Genomic DNA, 24,367 nt, shown 5'->3' with positions numbered 1-24,367 from the left:
CCTGTGTAAGACAGCCAACAGCGGGCAGAAGACAGCGCACCAAGATGCTGCCGTTACCTACAGGTTAGCCAGCAGGCAGGTCCGTACCCCACGGAAGGTGTGGTGCTCAGGGTCTCAGGGCGACTGTAATTTCACGATATCAAGACATCCTACCCTGACTTCTGAAAAGAGAACACCTTCCCCCATCAGCAAATCAAGGCCTGAAATTCCACATTTAGAGAGTTATTTGGCTCCACTTTGTCTGCTAAGAAACAAATATCCATTGAAGACTTATGTCTTACGCTTTACTGGTCAATGACACCTAATGGACAATGTCTACCAGCCTTTTCTGAGGTCAGATGGTTGAGGGAAGACAATGATGGGAAGACTGTGGGCACATGAAGGAAAATGGATTAGACTGTGACTCAGACTTGGAGCTGTAGGATTGAATCTCGGCCCCCCAGTGTCTAGCTGGGCGAAGGGGGGAACACGAGGAACCCTCATTTCCTCATCTGTGAAATGTGGGAACTATGACCCACTCTCTGGGCTGCTCCAGGGGAGGCACATAACATACGTGCATGCTCGTCGCACCACGCCCACTCCAGGAGCAAAGAGGGGTGGGACCTACTGGTGCTGGGGTCTCAGGGAGCAGGGGGAGGTGGGGCAGGAGGGAAGAGGAGGCTGAAGGCTGGAGGAGAAGCTCCCAGAGCTTTGGACTTCCCGGCGCAGTTAATATATTTTTAACTGGGAGACCAAGAGTGTTGCCAACTTCTTAGCTGGCCAAGAACCATCAGTTACTGGCCCCAATATTTCATAAAGGTGGGACATTTTAAAACCAACAGTAGATGAGTGTACTTGCGACTAAGGGACAGTCCTTTCCAAGATAAGACAGCCACACTTTTCTTGTTTTCAAGGTTACACATATGTAGAGCATTGTATTTTATTTGTCCTTTTTTCAGGATGAAAACTTAGAATTTCTAAAAGAAAAAAAACAAGCCCATTCAAGTTGCCCATTTTCTGTCAGCTTACATATGTGTCGTTTGTAAATCTCTTCATATGGTCGTATTTTCTCCTTTTTTAATGAGTGATCCAGTATGCAAGGTTATTTTGTGCTTGTCTTAATAACTTGAGTGTAATAAAGATGGCTTAAGGAAAAAATAAACACATACGCTGGCATACTCTGCATCGTCCTGACCTCTTACCTGGCCACAGGCAGCTGGAACTGTCCTGGACCAGCACTGGCCTGCAAGCTGGCTTCGCGGTCCCTCCCCTAAAGGACCCGCCGCTGGCTTTCCCTTCACTTGGGGTTCACAGCATTATGCTACTCATGGCCTGCGGACACCAGGCCCTGGGCCCTGCGGGGGCTCCTTCCTTATCCTGGGGTTCCTAGGCCACCCCAGCCCCCTGCCCAGTGACGAGGCTGAGAGGAGGACAAGAACCCGGGGTGCCGGCTTCAGCTCCCGTCACTGCCTTCCACTCACAGTGAGGGTGGTTGCGCTGCTGCCCAGATGTGGGCAGCCTGGATTCTGAACCCACTTGGTCTATGCTGGTATGACCAAGAAAACTCCCATAAGCACTTTTGTAGGGCAATGACCCCAGTGAGATTTCCTAACGAGGGAACCCAGCAACTCGAAATAGACTCCATTCTACTCTGTTCTGTATCTGCTGTGTTCTGATTCTATTCTATCTTGTTTGTTCTGTTCTATTCCATTCCCTTCTTTTCCTTTCCTTTCCATTCCACACCTTATGATCTTCCCATGGGAGTGGGGCACTGCTTATTTAAAGAGAATTAGGTTAGAGAGAGCAATGGAAAAAATAAAGGAGAGAATAGCAGGAGAGAAAAAAGAAAAAAAAGAGAAAGAAACAGATACTCGATCTACATGTCTGAAAAGAACAGGGATTAAGGTAGAATCTGCAGAATGGAGTCTTCCTAGCATCCCAGTCTTTGGAGCACAGCCCCGAGGCCTGGGTGGTAGAGTCTCCCCAGCAGAGGTGGGGAGGGTCTCGGGTGGTGCGCTTATGCACGGAGGCTGCTGCCGGCAGGGGTTTCCGGACCTCTGCCCCAGTCCTTCCCAGCAGACCCCGAGCAGGGCAGGGCTCACCTCCTCGCTGTACTTGCCCACGTAGGAGAAGATCTCGGAGAGTGCGCTCATGGTGTTGAACTCATTCATGTGCATCCGGGACTGCTCAGCCAGGTACGCGTTCATGTCCTGGTCGCTGATGGCCGGCATCTTCCCGATGTCTGAGTAATACCTGCCGAGGGATGGGAGTGAGGAACCGTGCGTATGGAGTAGAGGGGAGGTGGATGCCTGTGTGGGCCCCTCCCCGCCCCGGGGACCATGGCGGGCTCTCTTCCAGCAAGGCTTCTGGGTCTGGCCCAGGGAGTGCCCTCTGCAGCTCACGATGGCGATGCGGGAGGCACCGAGGGAAGGGATTTGGGAGTGACCTAGAGACTGTCAGGGGGTAGACAGGGTGGGGCCAGGAGTAAGGAGGGGCTGCTCCCAGCTCCTCAAGAGTGGTCCAGGCTACCTGTTGGGTCCTTCTAACACCCCCTCCCACAGACACAAGAAGTCCCCTCCACAGGGCCCGAGGGCTCTTCTAAGCAGTTCTCTCCCCCGACGTCCTCCCCTCTCTGAGGGTTAACCAGGAGAAGGGTGGGGCTGGGGGCTGCTTGCGGGGAGAGGCTGGCAGAAGGCAATCAGTCACTGTCACTTGCAGCTGTGCACTGCTGTCAACTGGTTAATTAGATGCCAACATTTACATTTTTAATTTCTGCAATTTGACATTTTATGCAGCAACCCCCAACTCCCCCAGCGGAGGGGAGTTGTGTAGTTTCCTAATGAGGAACTGAAGGGCCCCAGTGCCCCAAAGACAGCCACCCCCTCCCGGGTGCCTTGGGCTGTGGGCTACAGAGAAGTGACCCAGGCACCTGCAGAGGCGGGGAAGCATCAGGACAGTGGGGCAGCGCACCCGGGAGTCCTTGCGGTGTCCCCGCTCGGCCCACACTGAATGCCTGTGGCTTCAGTGCTGGGGAAGGGGAACTTGAGAACTTAGAACAGAGGAGGGTGCGGGGACACTCGCCAGGGAGGACCTAGGGCGAGGCAGGTGGGGCAGCTGGGGCAGCTGGGGCACAGAGTTGTAGGAGAGTCGCTCACTCTCACGTGGAAGCGCACGCGGCAAGGACAAGCCCTTCCCAGAGCTCCCAGCTCAGGAGACTGTAGGGGGTATTCACAAAGCCTCTGGTTCCCTCTGGCTCCCCCACCCTGTGTCTCTCCCATCTGCATCCTCACTGCACCCACCGTGAATCCATCAGTCCTGAGCCTGTTTCCCCACCTCCACCCCTCCCCATCCGTGCCCAGGAGTTGGGTAACAGCCTGGCAGAGGTGGTGCCTGTGAGCTATTCCAGCCCTCAGACTCAAGGGCCTGCAATGGAATGACACTTCAGTTTGCGCCAGAGCATCTCCAGGCCGGCAAGGGCTGGGTGGGCCGCCCTGCCAGAGTCACAGCCCCACGTAGAGGCTGTACCGTCCTCGGTCCCATTTGGACTAACTCTCTTCACAACCTTCTTTCAGTGTGGGGTCTTCCCTTCCCCCGCCCCTCCTCACCTCCAGAGCCCTGGGCCCCTTGGCTCCTTGTCATGTTTCATTTTGGCTCCTTTGCTCCATCCCAGAAGCACCCACTCTCTTCCAGGCCTGCAACCCACCCCAAAACATCTTCAAGTTCCTCGGGGACATGAGTCATCACATCCCAGGTATGAAAGTTCAAGTGAGAGACTTGATTCACTGCCGCTGTTTCGGGAAGGCAATAAGCGCAATGTTCCATTTTATCGTGGAGGCCAGGGGTGTGAGCCACTCCGAGGAGATTTGTACCATCGTCCCCTCACCATTCCACGCCTACCGAGCGTTTGTCAGATAAAGGGTTATGTCCACAGGTCATATAGGGGAAAATATGACCGAACGACTCCTCTCACCCTGTCCCATGGCCAGCAGCCAGACGTGGCTCTGGCAACACGGTTATGTCCAGGGCTTCCTCCAGACAGTCACTCTCTGTCACCCACGGACAGTCAGAGCCACTGACCAGGAGGAAAACCCCAGGTTCCCCCGATGGGACAGGACTGTCATCAGAAGCAAAGACTCCCCCCATTTGCATTACTTGTGAAACCTTACAGGTAGGTGGGTGGCCCTGTCGAGATTTTTTTTTTTTTTTTTTGCAAATGCATCAGGGCTCCTACTGCGAACTCTGGTCCCTGAGGGGCCTGAGAGCCCATGTCAGGGACCACCATCTTGCACGCAGCAGACACCCAGCACTCTGTCCCTTTGCGTGGCCCGCCTTGTAGTGCACTAAAAGCCCAGTCCATTTCTCCCAAGAGAATATTTAGAGAGTGTGTCTGTGTGTGAGAAGGCGAAGGAGAGGGGTCGGGGTGGGGCTGAGAGTGGAGTTGGGGAGGGCAGGGCCCTGACTTCTCACCAGAAGGGATGGAGGTGGCCTGCCTGGACATGCTGTGTGTTATTCCCTCTCACGGGGAGGGCAGGTCTGCACTGGGCGGCCGTCCCTCCTCTGCTGCCTGTGTGCAGAGGGTGCTGGGCGGGACTGGTGCACGTCTGTGCCACCCACAAGCCCATGCATGGATCAGTCACGTGTCCTCATCTTCAGCACGTTCTAAATGGCTGGGCTGAGTGGCCTTGGACAGTTTGATGTCTTAGATGAGTGTGGGGCTCGGATCCTTGTCCCCAGGCCTGCCCGGGGCTAAGTGGGCCCAGCCTCCCTGCAGATCTTTGCTACCTTTGCCTCGACCTCTCCCCCTCCTCTCCAGGGCTCTGCCCAGCAGCCCTGAGCCTGACAATGGCCCTGCTCCGGCCCCCCTGTGCTAGGTGCACAACAGCTTCCCCCCGAGCACTGGCTGTGCTGAAGCTCTGCACTGGGCTCTGCCACCGAGAAGCCTTATTGATTGTGAAGAACGCAGTGAGGCCCCATTAATGAACAGACAAGTGTTCTTAGCAGCTGGCGGGCAGCAAGGAAGGGAATGGTCAGCCTGGGCTCCTGTACTTGAACTTGCTCCCGTGGGATTTCTTCCTGCAGATGTCTTCTTCAGAAGGGACTGACCCCCCCCCCCCCCCGCCCCATAAACTGGCCAAGGCCTGGCCCACGGGGGAGGTCTGGGTCCCACCACTGGCCTTACCCAGCTTTCTTTGCTGTCTCTGCTCATACCAGGTAGGAAGCCAGCACCACTGTGGTCCTGACATTGGTCCCCAGGAGCTGCTGTTCAGGGCAGGGCCCCAGAGAGCTGGATTCTCTGCTGTTGACCAGTGTGCAGTGCTTTCCATTCGTGGGTTTCTATGGGATGGGCCCCGTGTGTGACGGTGGGCATCCCACCTCTGCCTGTAGGACTGCTAGTGGTTGAGAAGGTGGTCTCCAGAGCCCTGAACTCTAGAGAAGAGCCAGGTATCCCTATCCCTTCAAACCCCTCAAGGACGACGGTGTAGATGTGAAAGGCATTTAGAGCCTGATGCTCTGATGTACAGACACCTGCCCTTCAAGGCCCTGCACACGAAAGTCTTTTCCTCTGTGCATCCTTAACTGGCCTCTCCAGGCCCAGCAGAATCAGGCCGTCACTCCCTGCGCTCCCCACTAGTACAGCTCGGGGGCTTCCTGAGGGCCTGTCTGTGTGTCCTCGTGGACCACAAGAGCCACGGGGGAAGGATCAAGTCTAATATATCCCCGTGTCCAGTACACCCATGGTGGACACCATAAACGTTTGACCCGGGGCTTAATAATGAAGTCCATGGAATGTCCATCCTTCATCTCCAGACCGCTCCTAGGGTGAATGGTCACAGTTTTATATTTTGAATGGATAGCTTCCTTAGGAGGCATTTTAAGATATTTAAAAATCTTAACCTTTTTCAGGGGTGACATATCTGACAGACGGCATCTGAACATGTGACACGCCCCACTCCAATTCCCCGGGGGCCCAACTGCAGCTCCCCTCTGTTCCCCGCTTCGTGGAAAGCCCGTGACTGCAAGTGAGTGAGGCTGATGCTGCCACGAGGCTGATTCCAATTTAAAATCAGAGGCAATCACTACGTTACAGGAAAAGGTCACTGCTCTTGGTAATGGAATAGAAATGACTGTCAACTGTGACACAGCAGTTTGATGTCAACGCTGTTGAGTTCTGCTCTGTAAGATGAGGGTGGCAATCGGTTGCTCCTGAGGAACCAAGTCAGTGCTCTCCCTTTCTCTAGATGTGGCCGTGAGCAAAACCCCTAATACTTAGAGGGAAGCAGCAAAGACTGGGAGTCTGCGGTGGGGCCACCAACCACTAGCACTGCAAGGTGCTTAGAGGCAGGAACGGGATGGAAGGACGGATGAGGTGAGCAGAAGGATGAGAGGGAGGAGGGGCGGGAAGGTGGCTGGGAGAATGGAAGGGACCGAGGAGGATGGGTAGATGAAGAACTTCCAGAGATACAAGCCAGCGTAGGTATGACAGCAATTTGGGCTGCTCATTCTTCTGAACTGGAGGCTGCCCACGCCCTTGGCAGGCAGAGGTGGGAGATCAGGCTTGCTGTGCATCCTGAGCAAGCCCCGTGCTGCTGGACTTCCCTTCCCGGCAGCCAGACAAGCTCGGAGGCCAGCCTCCCCGGAGAGGCAGAGTGGAATTGATCCATTCATCACCGAGTTGAGACGCACTCTAGGCTCCATCTCCAGACCTGTCGCTGCTACTTCCCAGCCCCTCGGTCTTTGTACCCTCGTCCCAGAAGGAGAGAAGAAAGGATCTGGGACCTCAAGCAAGTGAAAGACGTGAGAGTGCCACCGGTTGCTAAGAAACTGGCGGGATAAGAAATGGAAACCATCAAGGCATTCCTAAAAATAACCAAATGGACTGGGGTTACTCGTGACCTGCAGCAGCTGTGTGGCACAAATCTCATTTCACACCAAGTGAAAGGGGGGCCATTAGCTCGGCACGTGCATTATTTTCACCTCTGACTAACCGGGCCGTTCTGGTGGAAGTGTCCTCTACACAGATGTTTCACAAATGCTCCCGGCCCTGCACAACCCTGCTCTCTCCTTCCCTGCCTGAGGTCCCATCGCGGTGCACCGGTGCAAGGATACCCAGCAGCCCAGTGCTGCCTCTTCCTTCTCTCTCTCTGCTGAAGAGCCAGCTGACCACACAGGAGATCTTGCTCCCGGCAGCTCCGTAGTCAGAAGAATGAGCCACTGTCTATGCAGAGGGAGGTAAGAGCCTCTTTGGTGACTCAGACATAATCAGATGCAAGGACAAAAGAGTCAGCTCTCTGTCTCTGACAGCCAAGACTGGATGCCCACATGGACCAGCAGGAAGGGGTGGGGAGATACCAAAGAACAGAGGGAGAGGGAAAACCAAATGCAACTCTTTCAGCAAAACTATGTTCCTGAGATGGCCAGGATCCCACCCCTCTCAGTCATTCCCACTGTGCAAGGGAGGGTAATTTTCCAGTATAGAGACGGAGACTGTCTGTCTGCCATGGGCAAAACGATATTGCTCATTTTGTCTAAGTCACCGAGTCAAGAACAATTTCTGATCTCTTTTGCTTTTCAAAAAGGAACCAAATCTGACCCTCCATCCAGTTTTCCTATCTTTAAGCTACTTGGAAAAAAAAAAAAGGGCTCTAAAATCAGGACTGCCATGTAGAGTTGTGCAGGTTGTTCACTGCACAAAGGTGCTTGGTCGAGAAAGTGAGCTGGGGCTCTCAACCAGCCTGTCACTCAACAAAGCATGTACCCTGGCGTGGGGAAACATCCCCTGGTAGGAAGGGGCACCTTCCTTAATTCACAGAGACACCATATGGTTGGCAGAGGCCCTGTCTAAAAGTATCCAAAATAGCAGAAAAGAGAATAGGGGGTCAGCTGAAATGGGGATCTACTTTCCTCTTGGACACTTAAGTCGTCTTGGGCCGATTACTCAGCCATTCTTCATGTATGTTTCTTCACCTTCATGGGCACAAAATGAGGTTATAAATCCTGTTCTCTTATGTTCCAGAGCTCCTGTGATGAGTAAGTAAATAGAGCTTCAGTGGGTTGTCAAGCTCAGGTGTGTGGCATATGGGGACGACGCGGCCCAGACAAACCATGTTCTTTACCGTGAGTCAGCTTTGTACCAAGACGGACCCAGCGCCACAGCGCACAGGTGGCCCTCCAGGCGCAGGCACCCTGCGTGAGACTGTGATCAGATCAGCGCCACGCTGGCCGAGAAAGTGCTGTAAGGCCCGGGGCATCCGGAGCTCATGGTGTGACAGCCAGGGGACTGGGACACTGCAAAGCTGTTCAGAGTGACAGTGACATCCCCACAGGACACGGGAAGAGCTGCCGGATGGACGGGGCAGACGGGGACAGGCCTCCAGCCTTTCTGCGGCAAGATGTTATTCAGTCCCTTGAAGTCTTTTTCTTCTTTTCATTTCTTTTTTCTCTCTTATTTTGGTGGGGTTTTGAGCAGGGAACTCTGTGTCCTTCCTGGGCCTAGGAAGTATTTTAGTCACTCAGCTCTGGGCTCTCCATGCTGGGGAGCAGAGCGCAGTGGCGACTTCTAGCCCCGTCCCATTCTTGTTCCAGCTGACGGGACTGGGCTCGCGGGGTTGTTGGAACTGCAGCATCGGGCTTTGTGCAGGACTGGTCTGCACAAATCTAGGGGGGAAGGGGACCACTGCAAACCCACAGGGAAGCTGCCTGCTGTGGCAAGGGGCCTGGCCCCGCACTCACCTCTCCACCCAGTTCTTGTAGCTGGGGATGTCCTTGGCATAGAGCAACTTGTTGGACGGGGAGTCCTTGCCCAGCCGATGCTCCGACGTGGAGCAAGAGTCCATGAAGGTCTGGGCCACCACGGAGAGGCAGGCGTCGGTGATGCTGTTCTTGTGGATGTCAAACACGAACTGGGGGTTCTTGATCATGTTGACCCAAAACCTCAGGGGCAGGCTGTGTGGGGGAAAGAGGCAGATGGTCAAGGGAGATGGGGTGAGGGTGCTGTACGTTGGCCCGGAGAGTTCTCTGGAGAAAGAGAAAAGGCTGGGAACCCAGGGTTCTTATGGGTGTTCTCTATGCATCAGTTCACCTCCCGGGGAACTGAAACTGGCAAGGCTGAACAATCCGTTCTGAGATACAATGCTGACAGGCACTGGAGAGGGCTCGATGCCCAGCCTGGACCGCAGGACTCACAGTCTGCCCCGAGAGCACAAAGCTTTGGGGTCCCAGGCACCCATGATGGGTACTACAAAGTGGAGTTTCTCAGTCTCTGTTCCACTGTCTGTCCCCTATGCCAGATACAAGGCATAGCCAGTCGGCAAACCTTAAAGAATAGCCTGGAACCTAGGCTTTGTATCTGATTCTCTGCCCTCCACTGTGCAACGTGGAAGAAGTCCCGCCCTTCGTCCCTGCCTGGTCACATCAGCTTGTTCCTGCGTGGTGAGGGTCTGGGGCCGAACGGTTCAGGTGGCACTGACTGATTCTCACCTCCAAGTGGGCAGGCTGACAAACCCACACTCCCGGCTCTCACCTGCCCCATTGTGTTCCCTCCTTTCCCTCCCTGTCTTCCAGGTAGCACCTACTGTATACCAGGAGCTATGCTAGCAGCTGGGGGTACCCATCCTCTGCCCTCAGGACGCCTGCATTCTGGTGGGCTCGTGGGCGCACCAGACACACAACCGAGTACATGCTCCGAGGACTATGGGCGCTGGGGCTGAAGGATGTGCGGGGTCCGGTGTGGGACACAGAGAGGTGGAATCAAGTCTCCCCAGACAGGAGTGTCCGGAAAGCCTTCATGGAGGGGATGACACCTGGTGGTCTGAGTTACAAAGATGCCAAGGAGTTCCTTAGCCAGAAGGGGCCTGGAGGAAGAGGGGAGGAAAGTACTGCCCATGGGGAATCAGCTAAACAAAGACAAGGAGGGGACGAAACGTGCAGTGTAGCCTGGTAACCGTAAGTCACCCATCTGCTGCTAGAAAGGGTCCCGGGGCATCGGGCGAAACCCGCCCACCTGCCCCCTTTGGCTGTGTCCTGCAGCCTCGCTGCTTCTGTGGCTTCCACCCAGCCCGCGGGGACGCAGGTCGGGAAGTGGGTGGCACCCAGCAAGGGATCGCTTATTTCTCTCCCTCCGCCCCCACCTCCTCGCCTCCTGCCATTTGCCCTGATGTTTTATTGTTGTTTTGCTTGCTGTTCCCACTGTTGGTAATGGTTATAATGTTCGAACACATTTGACATGCCTTTTAGAACTTAAACTCTTTGAATTACATTATTTCAATCCAAAGTGAATAAGATTTCTATATTTGTTGTCTCTCCCAGCAGCCAGCGTGTATGTACAACAAATGCCAAAATACAGTAAGACCTCATATTCAAGGCTGCCAATCAATCAACAGGTATTCATTAAGTTCCTACAAAGTGTGCCGCGCAGGCAGCTTCAAGGTCTGACAGTGCTGAGTGGCACTTGTTTTATCCTGGGAAACGCAGAAGCAAAAATAAAGGGATGGAACAGAGAGCCACGACACTCAGGGGAAGTCAGGGTCCCTGCAGCTGCCCAGGGGAGACCATGACAGCTGGGCTCAGAGCCCCGGATGAAGGACTCCCGGCTGCCCATCTAATGAAGCCTCCAGTCCGCATCTTCCAGTTACCGGAAGTCCCACCCAGAGGGAGACGTGGGAGGCCGACAGTTGCTGCATGGCTGTTTCTCCCCGACACTCCCCTTCCTTCAGCCTGTTGTGCTGACAGGCAAATCAAACAGGGAAACCGCAGCCGCTCCTGCCTGATGAAATATTAGCATATTATTAACATTAGTGGTGGCACTAATCTCCGGTTGATTGCAGCCACTCAGGCTAAATGAACAGGAGGTTTATTTAAAAGAGAAAAGGCAGGGGAATGTGGAGGAAGAGGGTAGGGGGCGGGAGGGTTACAACTTGGACCAGAATAAAGAAAAATCTCCCTTCTTTAATCAGGGACAATAAACTCCAAGTCAAGATGCAGCCCTCGTAACGTTGTAACTGCATCTGGCCCAGGGGGCAAGATCAGGGTCAGGGGAAGTGTGTCCTTTGGTGGGAAAACCCGAGCTCGTACCGCTGTCTACAGCCTGGCTTTCCTTCACTGGGGCTGGAGTTCTTTACGATAACATCTGACATTTGGAAGAGCTGGTGGAAAAGAAGGTTCTGCTCTCACCCCAAGGACACTAGGGCCTCACTGGAGGTAGCCTGACGCCCCCAGGAGGGAAGGGCTGAAAACAGGTGGTTTAGATACCGTTGTAGGTGATGTACTTGTAAAGGGCTACAAGGGCACGGAGGCATGTTTTGGAAATAGCAGCTCTCTGTCGCTGGGACCAGGATAAGGTCTGGGCAGGGCATTCCTTGTATTCTGAAGGCTGCTGACATTCAACTGGGGTGGTAAGTGAGATGACTCACTGGCAGAGAGAAGCAGATTGGAGAGGTCAGGGGCATGCCCTTGGAAAGCTCTGTAGAGTCAAGCTAAAAAGATGGGCAGAATTAAATGCAGCCTCACCTAGAGGTGGGCACTGCGAGAGACCGGACCTGGCAGGCTTTTCGGAGGAGCGAACAGGCTTCACTTAGTGTTGCTGTGCTCCGTGGGGGAATCCAGAGTCTAAGGGTCTTGGTTCAGAAAGGGTGCAGGAGCTCCACCATGCAACTCTTCTCCTGCCCAGCATTAAACAGGGAGCATTAATTCTATGGTCCAAAGCTCTGTTCCTGCCCGATTTTCCAGTTTTAGTAGAGGTGGCACTATTCTCCAGGTGAAAGAGAGGAGACGCCAGAGCACCCTACATTAAATAACGTTCCAGGGCCACAGGCTGGCTTCTGCCTCAGTCTGTGTTTTGGTCTGGGACTCAGGGCTGGTCGGCAGGGCGCCTGGCTGAGCCCTGGTGCTGCGTCATTCCCGGTTGTTGGCAGGCTCTGGGCAGCAGGCTCGTGCTGCCTGGGAAGAAAGCTCTGGAGGAGAAGCGGGGACAAGGACCGCGTAAAAGCGACAGGGAGGCGATTCTGGAGCTGAAGGGATTAAATCTGGGGCAGCTGTGCCTGGGGTAGAACTCTCCAGCAGAGTCCATCTGGGCCCCACATCTTCATCAGTATTTATTGCGTCTTGGCTCTGAGTAAGTTTCCGTCACGAGAGCTGAATACTGATGTCTGACCTTGCAGTCTCAGACCGCAACACCCGTTACACACAGACGAGGGGAAAGGATGCTGTCTGCCGAAGGAGAGAGGAAGACCCTGGTGAGGCACCTAGAGTGTCAGTTAGGACTTGGAGAATCCCTTTGTCTCAAGTAGTTACGGGAGGGTCCCTTCCCCAGAGGGAGTTTGTGGAAAGAAGCCCATCACTTCCTGAGTGGAACAGAAACTCTCCTTGTTCACCTAATGAGTCCTAGGTGGGCTTCAAAACTCCACTTAAGAGTGGCTGTGAGATGCTGCCTGCTACAACCCATCCGGACACACACATCCTCTGGCATCACATGTGACTCGTGTCCAAACAGCTGCCCTCCCATCTCTTACCCGCGACTGTCAGCCTGTGGAGGGCAGAAGCCATGCCCGATAGTCTTTGTAGCCGCAGAGTCTAGCACCGTGTCAGGCACAGAGGAGGTACCTGGACGTGAGAGGGACCTGGCTGCCACTTCGGCACGTTAGTTTTTGCTCATTTCATTGGTTAATGTTTGTTAAGGGGCTGAGAGGAAAGAAGGATGATTTGACTAGAGGGAGCGGGGGCAGAAGTGAGCACAGAAGGGGGTCGCCTAGAGACCCTGCACACAGCCCCCGCCGCGAAGGTGGACCCTGGCCCCCTCCCTCTCTCTAAGGCCCCCGGGCCCTGGGCCGGCCTGTCCACACGCACCCTCTGCTCGCCCCTCGCTCACCAGTTGCTCTTCCAGGTATGGCGGACATGCGGGTCGTGGATGCCGTGCTTGTCCGCCTGCTCGTCCAGGAAGTCGAACATGTACTTGATGGCCAGTGGCAGGGCAGAGCCGCGGTGCGCCGTGCTGAAGATGGTCTCGAAGAGGTCGTCCACGAACTTCTGCAGCGTGCCCTGGGGGGGAGGCGCAGGCTCAGACCCCGGGCGCCGGCCCGCCTGCCCAGCCTGCCCTCCCGGCCCACCCCGTGAGCTCCGAGGATGGTTTGAAGATCGGCCTCCCAGACTGGGGAGGGGAGGGCGGTGCAGAGCCCCCAGCCAGGCCTGCCTGCATGAAACCGGGTAAGGGCGTGTATTAAATCTGTCCCCTCGCCCTGCCCGCTGGCCTCTGTCTCTAACAGCCTTACGTTTCCTCTGCACTAGGAAAACAGATGCAACACTGATGCCTGGACCTGAGGAAGGAAGCCTGCCGCTGCCAACAACACGGTTTGGTTTAACACCCTTTGGCGGTGTTACTTTAGCACTTTTCACAAATGCTAATGAACAACTCCCTCGGTCAGCGCAGACAAACACAATCTGCTGGTTCTGTGGAGGCATCACTCGCGCCGCCGGCTGATGAACACTTGCTCACGGGGCTCGGCAGAGAGCAGAGCCCAGGCCAGCCTCAGAAGGGAGGGACTAACTGCAGGCACAAGATGTCCCCAGACCCAGGCTGAGAAGCGGTGTCTGGAAAGTCACCCAGAGCCCCGATTCCCATCACTAGAGATTCTATACGACACTAGAGATTGTGCCGACTGTGGAGAGACAGTCATCCTTCCATAAGGCATGGCAGGACACGGACAGATGTGGCGTGGGTCCCTATCTGAGCAAGGGCAGGGATGGGATCCAGCCTCCAACTGCACGCCAACACTGACGTCTGAGTGGGGTCTGTGGAAGCACTGGGTTGAGAAGGATTCTGAGGTTCTGTGCTGGGAGAGAGATATGGCTGATCAGCAGTGCTCGCGTGAATGGATGTCGGGGACACTAGCACAGGTGCTAGGTATTTGCCCGTTCTGGCATTTCTGTGAGGTGATGAAGTCCCACCCTCAGACCCACATGTGCCTGCCCCTGTCTGAAGTCCCATACCTTAGTGGCCAGCAGTCGGGTCAGGTAGATTTCAGACACCATCTTGCTCCCCCGGTCTCCCTCCTTCTGGTCCCCATGCTCGTGGTTCTTCACCAGGTGCCACATCTTGACTCCGCTCTCCAGGTCAGGGGTGATCATGGGTGTGCGTGAGCGGAGGCTGTCAGGACTGCCCGTGTACCGGATCATGTTTTCTGCCAACGCAATGACCCCACATGGGTGAGGCCACCCAGCCTTCCAGCTCACTGCTTATACACACATCCCTGGCTCCAGCCAGACCAGCTACTGCCCGTTCCTTCCTGCATTTGCAGGCGCTGTCACCTTGCCTCCTCACTTCCGTCCATTCCTGGAAAGGGGATGCCCTTCCCACCACCTCCAGGAAACTCTGTGGCTACTTCACCCACTTGGATTCCCGTCCCTCCTGTACCTGCATCTCTCCAGCCCTTAATCAATTCGTAGAAATGTAAGCTTGTCCTTCTTTACACTCTGCCTTGTAAGAGCTCTCGGGATGTGTTCTGTGTAGCCAATTAAGTACCAACAAAAGAGCAGGGAGCCTGTCTCCCCTAATGACAGTGGACCCGGCTGAGCAATGGCCTTGTCACCTGCATTCCTTCATCCTCCCCACCTCTCCTGGGCCACTTATTTGCTGAAAAGTGAGGTGTGTTGAGAGGAATGAGTGTAGATCAGAAAAAGAAGAGGGAGGTCCCACTGTGTGCGGGCACCGTTCCATGCCGTCTTCTATTTATTGTCCAGAACGACCCCACGAAGCTGGTAGTTTCCTCAATCCCTGTTGTGCTGGTAAGAAAGCACACTGGGCTTCCAACATCCATCACCCTTTCCCTCACCCCAAGGAGGAGGGACCTGGGTCTGAACCTTCCCTCAACTGCTTCATAACGGGTGACATTTACACGTCATTTAGCTTCTGTGCGTCTGAGTTATAATTTGCTAATCTGCATAATGGGGGGAAATAATAATTACTTAATTCACTGATTATTATGAACCTGACGTTTTGATAATGAGCATCACAAATGTGAAAGCATCTTATAGACTGTAGGGCGCTCATGAAGGTTAGACTTTCTCCTCGTTTCCTGCATCAGAGCCCCTGTGCGGAACCAGGAGCCTCCTCTCTGGTCCAGCGTTCCTCTCCGATGGCCAGGCTGCCTGACTCCCCCCGCCCCTCCCTACTCCCCATCCCGGGCATCCACTGCCTTTCAGCAGCAGGGCCATCGTAACAACAGCTGCTCAGGGCATCCACTCCTCCCCAGGACGATTCGACGAACTCACCGTATTTACTCGCCGAGGTCCTGGAGACCGTGGAGTTGTTCACTGCATTGTAGGCGGTCACCTGCTTGGACACTAAAGCCACCACAGAGCCATCTGGCACCTACAGGGTAAAGGCAGGTAAGGGCCTGGGCAAAGAGACTCTGCCACCCCAGGAAATAAGGACAGTGTGGTCCTCGGGGGCAATCAGTGCCTCACCAGAGAACCAAGGGACCTGGGGGGCTGTCGGCTTTCCTTTGATGAAACAAGACAGCTCTGAATGTGGAATCGGTCTGTGTTGGGGCTCAGGCTTGGAGCGACCCTGCCAAGAGCTCAGCAGTATCCTCTGTCCTTGTGCCTCCCTGGGAGGGCACCCACACTTAAACTCCAGGGATCATTCAAGAAAGGGCTTCTCCTTAGGGTCTCTGCCCGTGCCCTGCAGGAGGCACACATCCTGTCTCCACAGAGGTCAGGGTTTCCTGGCTTGGGGACATCTGTTTCCCTGGGTCACTAAGGGAACTCAAAGTGCTGGTGAAGAAGTTTCAGGGCTCAGTCACATCCTCAGGGCAACCCTGTTATTCAAGGACCGAGACCCCCAGGGGCCTGGCTGCCCAGGGAGCGAGCCCCTCCCCCTTCCACGGTCACCTCACCTGGTAATGGGCCAGGGTGTTCAGTCTCTTCCAGTCGTTCTCAATCTTGGTGGTGATGTCTTCATCCTGCAGGATCATCCTCGCCCCACTGCCTTGTCGCCACTCTGCAGGGACAGCAGTTGCATCTCAGAGAGGCCCTCGGCCCCTCCCATGGGGATCCTGAGGCCCCCTGCACAGGCACCTACACGGCCCCATCTCAGGGGTGCATCCACAGACAGGTGCTAGCAGACACTCCCAGAGGAGTGGGGGGCAGCTCTCAGCACAGGGGGGCCCTGAAGTTCGGTTCTGGTTCTCATCGCAACAAACTGTGACAGAAGTGGGACTCACATCGCCTGTCCTCACCTGCCCACCTGTTCCCGGTGAGTGGCCACATAGAAAGCAGTCAGTGCTAATTAGCTGAATGAACAAGGCACTTAAGAAAGTGCTAAGCAAATACAAGGTGGCGTCATCACTGCCATGCCTGGGAGCTGGTCTGTGTCTCCTCTGCTTGATCATAAGGGCGTGGAGTTCATGAGACCAAGGCTGCAGATTCAGTCACTGTGCACCCTATTCCTGTTCCAGGGGTGTGTCTTGCACCCAAAATTGGCAGGCGGGCCACCCTTGGCAGAGAGACTGAGTAAAAGTGTGTGGAGAGACCAGCAAAACCTCAGCCCTGTCCATGCAAAGCTGATGTGCATAACAGCATCTTGCTGATCTATCCAACACCTAATTACCTGATGCCGCAGGTACACGCTTACACCCCACGTTCTCCCCTTGGGCCCAGACACCTACAACACGCAGGCTCGCTGATGGTTCCCACATGGGGAAACCGGGCTGTTTCTCATCCACCAAATCCTCATCGTCACACATGGTACAAATCACACGGAGATGGAGACACGCGCATTTCTGCCTTGACATGTTCGCACGTGGAGACCCAGGTGCACGCCAGACACGCTCCAGCTCTCGTGCCCGGGCACAGCCACATCCACACACGCACACACACGCGAAAGGAAAACCGGCCTTTTAAATTCAAACGCAACATGTGTTCCTGCCAGGAAGCCAGGGATCTGGCTTCCAGGCAGCCACGACCTCAGTCAACGTCTTACAGATGCTGAAACTTCTGAGATGGGCAAGAGCACCGGGCTTCTGCAGAGCGTGGCTGGGTGCTGGGAGCAGTTACCCACAGTCCTTGCCTGACTCCGCCTGGGAGTTTCCCTGTGGCCCACAGACACATATTTCAGATTCCTTCCCCCTGCTCATCCTCGTGTCAAAGCTGAGCTGCGGGCCCAGGACTGATTCCTCCCTGCCCTGTGCACTGGGCATGGCCAGTACTACAGGTGAAAATCAGGCCCAGAAAGGAAGCCACCTGCCCTCAGGGGGGTGGCTAACATCCACGTCTCTGCCTCCAGCTCCGGGGCTTGTCTGCTGCCTGGGCCAGTGCTCCTGGTAGCATCGGGCTGTCCCAGGAATGAAGACACAAGGACGCGCGTGCTCACTGCAGCGGAGGGGGCCTTGAGAGGTCTCTGGGGACCGCCCGTCACTTAGTGCTGTTGATGGCCCGGCTGGAACTGATCCTGGAGGTCAGGCCTCGGGCAGGTAGCGAGGAAGACGACAGGTGAGATGTTCTCCTGGGGCACCTGGTCAGCAGTGTTTTGTTTGTTGTGGGTTTTTCGTTTGTTTTCGATTTTATGTAGGCACCTACGAATGTCTGTTTTTTGAGTGGCTGGTGCAAAATAAGCGGAATGTCTCCCCGCTGGTCAGGCAGCGAGTATGCAGTGCAGCAGACGCTGGTGAAGACCAGCCTGGGACAGCGCCACAGCAGCCACGTGCCTTGTCCCGGTCCCATAGTGGGTCCTGAAAGATAAAGCCTCCTGGCTCTCCCCTGCTGGCCTGGTGAATGGTGCCAGGGCCATGGCTGTTGGGGGGTACAGTAGAGACAGCTTGGGGGCACAGAAGGCAGTCCTGTGCTCTGCATGCCCTGATGGGAGCCAGAGGAGAAGCAGGGAACGGGCTCTGGACACCAAGCCTACTGACCAGGCCCGAGGGAGAAGGGAGTCTCCTTCAGTGAAGAGTCCATGGGGCTGGTTAGGATTAGATGGAGGAGGTAGCAGCTGAAGGCCAGCTTTCTGGTTTAGCAGCTGCCCTGGCACCCTTGCTGATGGCATTGTAGCACCTCTCAGGAGGAGTCTAACAAGCCACACAGCCTGGTGGCCTGAACCACCTGTCGTTACACCTGGTGACTCATTCTGGAGCCAGATACAGGAATTCCCGGTTACACAACTGCCCTGAAGTTGTGCAGTGCGCAGCCTGTGTGGCCAGACTCAGCAGCCCTGGCTCAGAGTCATGTCCAGTAGTTATGTAAGCAAATGAAAGTCAATCTGCCTCTCTGCCCTGGACAGAAGAAAGTAGGGCAGAGTGTGGCCATGCTTCCCCCAGGGCAGTCAAGGAATGCTGGCTTGTCCTTGGGAGTATAAAAATGCTGCTGCTAGATGTCCACCAGCAGGGCCAGCCCAGCACCCGGGATGCAGCAAGTACTTGACGCGTATTTATTAAAGGAATGATACATAAGTGAATGAGTGAATGAATGAAGGAAGGAGAAGGGTGAGTGAGGAACGGTGGCTTATTTTCCAAGCAGTGAGAGAACTTTCCACCTGGGTGCTGGTGCTCCGCAGTGGGCAGGCCGCAAGCGGCAGTGAGAGGTGAGCTGTGAGCCACTGTGTCAGAACCTGGGACAAAGGAAGGTCTGAACTCCAGAGGCACAACTCGGCATGTCCACTGCCAGCTCTCTGAAGTTATCACTCATTCTTCCAATTTGAAAGCTGGGAAATTAAATTAACAGGTTGGGAAGATGGATATGGAGGTCGCCATCCCCAGGTCACTGTGCACTCTCCTCACCAACTGAGTTCTCTTCCGCGGCCCCTGAACGGGCTCCTCTTTTGGGCAGGGCACTGGACTCGGCACTTGGCTACAAAGATACATCAGAGGAGTCCCTGCATTCCGGGAGTTCTTGGCAGGGAAGGCAGATGTGGGCACAACTCAGAGCTCCATGGCACAGTGCCCACCATGTCCGCGAGTCACCCAAGTGCCAGGAGCATCAGGGAGGGACAGTGATGGCTGGACTGGAACCTGGGCTGTGGCCACACTGTGATGCTGGCAGGTAGCTGCCTCCCTTCCACTTCATACTTTGAGCTCCAGGAATCCAAGAGGGCCACAGCACTTACCTTCCACAAAATCAAACTGTGCTGATGGGGTGGTCGCCTGCCTACCCCACCGGCTGAACCTCGCGGGCAGCGGTGATGTGCAGTGGACAGCAGGACGGTCAGCGCTCAGTCACACGTTCAGGGACTGTAAGAGGTTTCCTGGTGTCTCAGTCCTACAGTCCTTTCAGCCCAGGCCCTGCCTCCAAAGTGGTGCCAGCGGGCAGCAGGGAGGCAGCAACTGTTGTCTTTTTTGGCAACTATCTCAAGAAGTCAAGAACGTTCCTCCAAATTCCAATATGAGGATAGTGAGCTGGAGTCGAGGAGGAGAACGCTTAGCCCTGTTTTTAGATTTCTCAAGCCTGTTATTTTTGTTACTTCTTCTACAAGAAAATTGCTATGTGCTTTTTTTTTTTTTTGAAATGCCAGAAAGGTAAAAAAGTGAAATTCAATGTCCCATCCCCAAACAAGTCCTGATGAATGAACGTCCAGAGAGATGGGAGCTGGGTGTTGGGAGCGCCATCCCCGGGACATGCAGGAAAGAGGCAAGGCCACGGGCAGCCTGCCCAGCTGACCCAGAAGGGGAGAGTGTGGATGCAGCATCTGGGCAGGGATGCCCCAGCGCGGAGTGGTTTAAGGGAGCTGGTGCAGAAACGCATCCCCAAACCTCACTCTTCTCTGCCCAGGGCTCTTAACCTCACCTGTGGCCTGAACACACTTCATGTCCATGTTACCTGCTCTCCTTCTTTTCCTGACCCCCCATCCAGACCAGCCAGGGCCTCTGTTTCCCCTAGACTCATCATGGGATGTCTGAAGACAAACACCAGAACAGCGAGGTGGGCTGGGCTCTCGGGAGCGCCCTTGTGCTAACTCATGACTTCTCTTGACAGAGGTGTGAGCCGTGGAGCTCAGCCTGGGACCGGGAAAGGTCAAGGTCGAAGGCCAAAGCTACTAGCTTCTCTCTGTCCCAGGAACAGTCCAGCCCCGACACTGCACGGCTGGCTTTATGAACCCTCATCCCTACCCAGCGGTAAAGAACCCCAAGAGCAGGTTGGACCAGCTGAGGGCGAGGCAGGCCCGCCACCTTCGGATCTGGTGCCCTCGGCGGCGTGTGCGGCTCTCAGGTCAGGAGGCCCCCCGAGCGAAGGCACATCTAATTCTGTGCTCTGGGTATTGCTGCATATTCATCATACGCTTAGTTTTAATGCCAGTAATGCAAATCAGTAGAACCCAGGTCTCCTCATCCCAAGTTCGGCGTTCTCATCACCAGATAGGCGCCTTCTGTCTTGCCTATAAAAACAGCACTAAAAATATCTCTCTTTTGTGTCCGCCCTTTGTTACACACGATGTGACCCCATTAGAATGGCCAAGGGGCAACGTGACAGCTTGGCCAGTGGCCAGCGTCCTCCGGGTGAATGCCCAGCCTCTTCGACACAGTGAGAGACTGGAAAATGCTTCAAGTCACCAAATGACCTGAGGTACTGAGCTTGGTGACAGCCCTAGTGAAACGTGGGACAGTGACCCCTCAGCATGCTTGCAGCCACCATGTTGAAAATCCAGACCCAGAAAGACACAGAGCTCCACTGTCACTCATTCAAAACTGTTTCCCGAGTGCCCACAGTGTGCCAGGCACTGCGCCAGCAGGACATCAGACAACTAAACAAGGAAACTTAGCAAAACAAAAGCCCTGGCCCCTGCAGGGCTCTCTCTGTGGAAGGTGTGTGAGAGAACAAAGGATCATGGGCCCAGCTGATGGAGCCAGAGGACAGAGAGGGCAAGGGGCGGGGGGAAGGGCGGGTTCTGGTTCCAAGGGGCCACTTCTGTGACACTTCTAGGGATCCGTGAGGATGAGTCCTTGGGGGAGACAGTGGGAGGGAGAGGTTGGAGAGACACACACAAGTTAGGAACTGAGTTAAGAAAGGTCTGGAATACCATGCTTAGGCATTTGGGGTTGGGCTGAGAACACGGAGACTGGGTGGATGAGAAGAGGAGGAGGAGCCCCAACAAAGACCGCTGCCCTTGGCCATGGCAGAAAGGGAGGGTCTGGCCTAAGGCAGTGGGGATAGAGGTGTAGATTTACAGATCGGGATGGGCTGGATGGTGCTTGGAGATTCTCAGGGAAGAGGAGGTGGGAGCACCATGGTGTGCCCCAAAGTTTGAGAGAGGGTGTCTGGGAGAACAATTGAGAAGCTGGGGCATAGAAGAGGGAGGAAGTTCATCTGCAGACCAACCCTGGAAGAAACACTAGCACCCAGCACATCGTTGGCCTGGCTCCTGGAGGGTCCCCTACCCACCAGCAGGTGCCACACTAGGAGGCAAACCCTCCCTGGGGAGCACGACCCCTCACTAGCTCTGGCCTCCAGGGTGGGTGCACGGGCACACATATGTGAGCATGCATACACACGCACAGACATACGCGCTCACACAAGTTCCTCATGTTATCCCAGGCGGGGACTCTAAAGGTTTTTCAACAACCGCCCCTCATCCATGCACCCCACTTCCCCAGTCCAGTCTTTCTGTCAGCATCTCTCAGACCCATCCCAGGAAGCTTTAGGAGGGGCTGACTTGGAGGGGTGAGGGAGGAAGGAGAACTGAATGAGTCAACCCTCCTGATCCACGAGGTGCCCACTGCCCAGCCAGCTGCCTGCCCCCCACTCCCCAGCCCAGGCCACCTTTCCTCCCCGCGGGGCTCCGAGCAGGTTCCCACCAGCAGCACACCCCACTGTGTGGGGCCCACTCTACTTCTCAAACCGGGGTCCCGAGCAGAGGGCTGGAGGAGGAGATACAACTCTACCGCTGCACACCTGTCCACAGTGAGCCCCCAAGGAGACACCTGGCAGAGAGCCAGACACCCTCGGCACCTAGCTGCTCCCAAGCGTGGAATCAGCGGCAGAGAAGTGCAGGGAGAAGCCAGGACAGAATCAGTGTCACAGCAAACAAGGTCAGGAAATTGACTTGGGAGAGGGAGGGAGGACCATCTAAATAGGATTTTTTTTTAAAGGGATAATTTCATTGTGAGAGCAAGTTCTAAAATACAAAATAATTGAACTAGGAGATGTGGTGTTTAAAGGAGAAATTCCTAAATAGAACTGTGCTGTCTGCTTTTAAGGTGCTAGGTCTTTGCAAACTGTAAAGTGCGGTACACCGGCTTGTTGTCGCTATTCGGAGGTGTCTGGAGAGCTAAAGGAAGAGGCAGGCTGCATTCTGCCACTCGATTTCAGAGAGGTGAGCTAGAGCTTAGTGGATATTCTTGAATACAGAACGCAATGTGGTGTGCGGTGTCAAAGAAGAGTTAAAGAGGCAGAGGGTTGGCAGCGGGAAGGAGGAGAGGTGACCCAGGTATTCATATGCAAGGCACTGGGGGGAAGTTGCTGGATCTGACCCCTCCCTTGCAGCTCTGGCCCCACAGCCCGGTGCCCTGCTCCAAGCACAAAGGACAGACACACTCACAATCCAATTTGTTACACTCCCACCTTCCAGGGAGAGAGGGAGGTGAAATAAAAAAGAAAAAAAATCCCATTATCCTTATCTGCCTTCCCATCAGGTGCAGCGGAAAATGCAAACTGGGGCGACAGCTGCTGTGAACTCTTTATATTTCACTTGGAAGATAGTGTATCTTTTTATTGCATACAGGAATTACTTATTTGAAAAAATATACCCTTTCAGTGCGACCTGAACAGCAAGACAGGGCGGAGGGCGGGGGTCGGGGTGGAGGGCGGAGTTCTGGGGGCTATTGATGGAGCATTCTAGTTAAACTGGAGGAATCTCTAGAGGTCATGGCCTGCGGAGGTGCCTGCGTGGGAAGGGAATGGGTGTTCTCGCCACAGTCTTGCTGTGTGACCAGGGCCCAAGCACTGTGCCTCTCTGAGCTGCAGAGTCTCCTGTGCTGTGGAACACAATGGCATCCATTATTTCCTCTGGGGACTGAAGGGAAGACACAAAGAGTCCCTTGGCTCAGAAAGAGGAGTGTTCAGCCTTCTGCTACTGCACAAAGAAGTGAGGAACTCCTAGTCACGTTGGCCCCCCTGTGCCTTACGATACGTTGGTTGAAGAGTTTGGGGGTGGGTGGAAAGAGACATCGACTTGGCGCGGACAGCCTCACGTACCCCAGAGCGAGGAGCCCCCGGCCCTCTGCTTTGAAAGCTCCCGAGGCCCACGTGTCCCGGCACAGTCCCCAACTCCTGCCCTGTGATATCTTTCCTTCCCTAAACTGCAACAGACTGAAATAATGTAAGGCAGGTTTGTGTCCTTCACTTTGGCTCCTGCAGTGGTCAGTATTTATGTGTCAACTTGTCTGGGCCACAGCACCCAGAGAGGTAGCCAAAAATGATTCTGGGTAAGGGTTTTTCTGGATGAGATTACTGTTTAAATCAGTGGCCTCTGAGTGAAGCCAATTACCCACTATGGGCAGGTGGGCCTCATCTAATTAGGTGAAGGCCTGCGTAGAAGAAGATTGACCTCCCCTGAGCAAGAGGAAGTTTGGCAGCAGATGCCTTTGGATTTGAACTGCAACATGGCTCCTCCCTGGGTCTCCAGCCTCCTGGCTTACCCTGCAGATTTTGGACTTGCCAGCCTCCATGCTAGAGACTGAATGTTTGTGTTCCCCAATTCGTATGTTGAAATCCTAACCCCCACTGTGATGGCACTGAGAGGTGGGGGTGGGGCCTCTGGAGGCTGATTAGGTCATGAGGGTGGAGCCCTCATGAATGGGATTCGTGTCCCTATAAAAAGGACCCCCAGAGCTCTCTTGCCCTCCTTCCACCCTGTGTGGTCCCAGCACATAGAGGGTCATCTGTGAACCGAGAAGTGGGACCTTGCCAGACACTGAATCTGCCTGCACCGTGATCGTGGACTTCTCAGCCTCCAGAACTGTGAGAAATGAATTTCTGTTGTTTATCAGCCAGTCTCTGGTGTTCTGCCATGGCAGCCCAGACAGACTCCTGGTCCATTATTCATTAAGTCTTCCATGACTGCCTGAGCTAATTCCTTCTGATAAATCTATGTATAAACAAATCCTACTGGTTCTGTTTTTCTGGAAAATCCTGATGACTACTGTTCCCCATCTTGGTTTTCCAGCGCCTGGAAAAGCTGGGGAAGGGGTGGAAGGGAAGGAATGGGAAAGCTTCAGTCCAAGGAGCAATGAATAGAAGTGTTGAGAATGAGGGGCCAGGCCAGGCCAGGCGCCACAGTGACGATGAAAGGCAGATGGAGGAGGCTGAGGTGGCTTTACTGGAGACAATTACAGGGGTGGCTTAAAATGTCTGTGCTGCCTTCTGGGCTGGCCTGGGACAGATGCCTTGCCCTGCCAGAGGCTGGGCATCGGGG

The 24,367-nt window shown here is 54.8% G+C and overlaps 1 protein-coding gene and 2 long non-coding RNA genes across 3 annotated transcripts in view; 2 read left to right on the top strand and 1 right to left on the bottom strand.

Annotated features, from left to right (window-relative positions):
* Positions 1-24,367, bottom strand: part of PLXNA4 (plexin A4) — a 410,094-nt gene that overhangs the window by 3,246 nt on the left and 382,481 nt on the right. Inside the window, exons 26-31 of the mRNA XM_006202300.4 lie at positions 15,867-15,970; positions 15,241-15,340; positions 13,960-14,150; positions 12,842-13,011; positions 8,710-8,922; positions 2,082-2,232 (exon numbers count right to left, since the gene is read on the bottom strand). Coding sequence (XP_006202362.1) covers positions 2,082-2,232; positions 8,710-8,922; positions 12,842-13,011; positions 13,960-14,150; positions 15,241-15,340; positions 15,867-15,970 — 929 coding nt within the window. The remainder of the gene's footprint in view (positions 1-2,081; positions 2,233-8,709; positions 8,923-12,841; positions 13,012-13,959; positions 14,151-15,240; positions 15,341-15,866; positions 15,971-24,367) is intronic.
* On the top strand, positions 1,748-3,736 carry LOC140697333 (uncharacterized). The gene is made up of 3 exons (XR_012074263.1): positions 1,748-1,884; positions 2,107-2,174; positions 3,670-3,736. It is a non-coding gene; the product is annotated as an uncharacterized lncRNA (long non-coding RNA).
* LOC140697332 (uncharacterized) lies at positions 5,845-8,612 on the top strand. The gene is made up of 3 exons (XR_012074262.1): positions 5,845-6,346; positions 6,588-7,209; positions 7,994-8,612. It is a non-coding gene; the product is annotated as an uncharacterized lncRNA (long non-coding RNA).

This window comes from Vicugna pacos, chromosome 7, assembly GCF_048564905.1.
Source record: "Vicugna pacos chromosome 7, VicPac4, whole genome shotgun sequence".
Lineage (NCBI taxonomy): Eukaryota > Metazoa > Chordata > Mammalia > Artiodactyla > Camelidae > Vicugna > Vicugna pacos.
The sequence above is the reverse complement of the archived record's forward strand: the minus strand, read 5'-3'. Positions and strand labels throughout refer to the sequence as shown.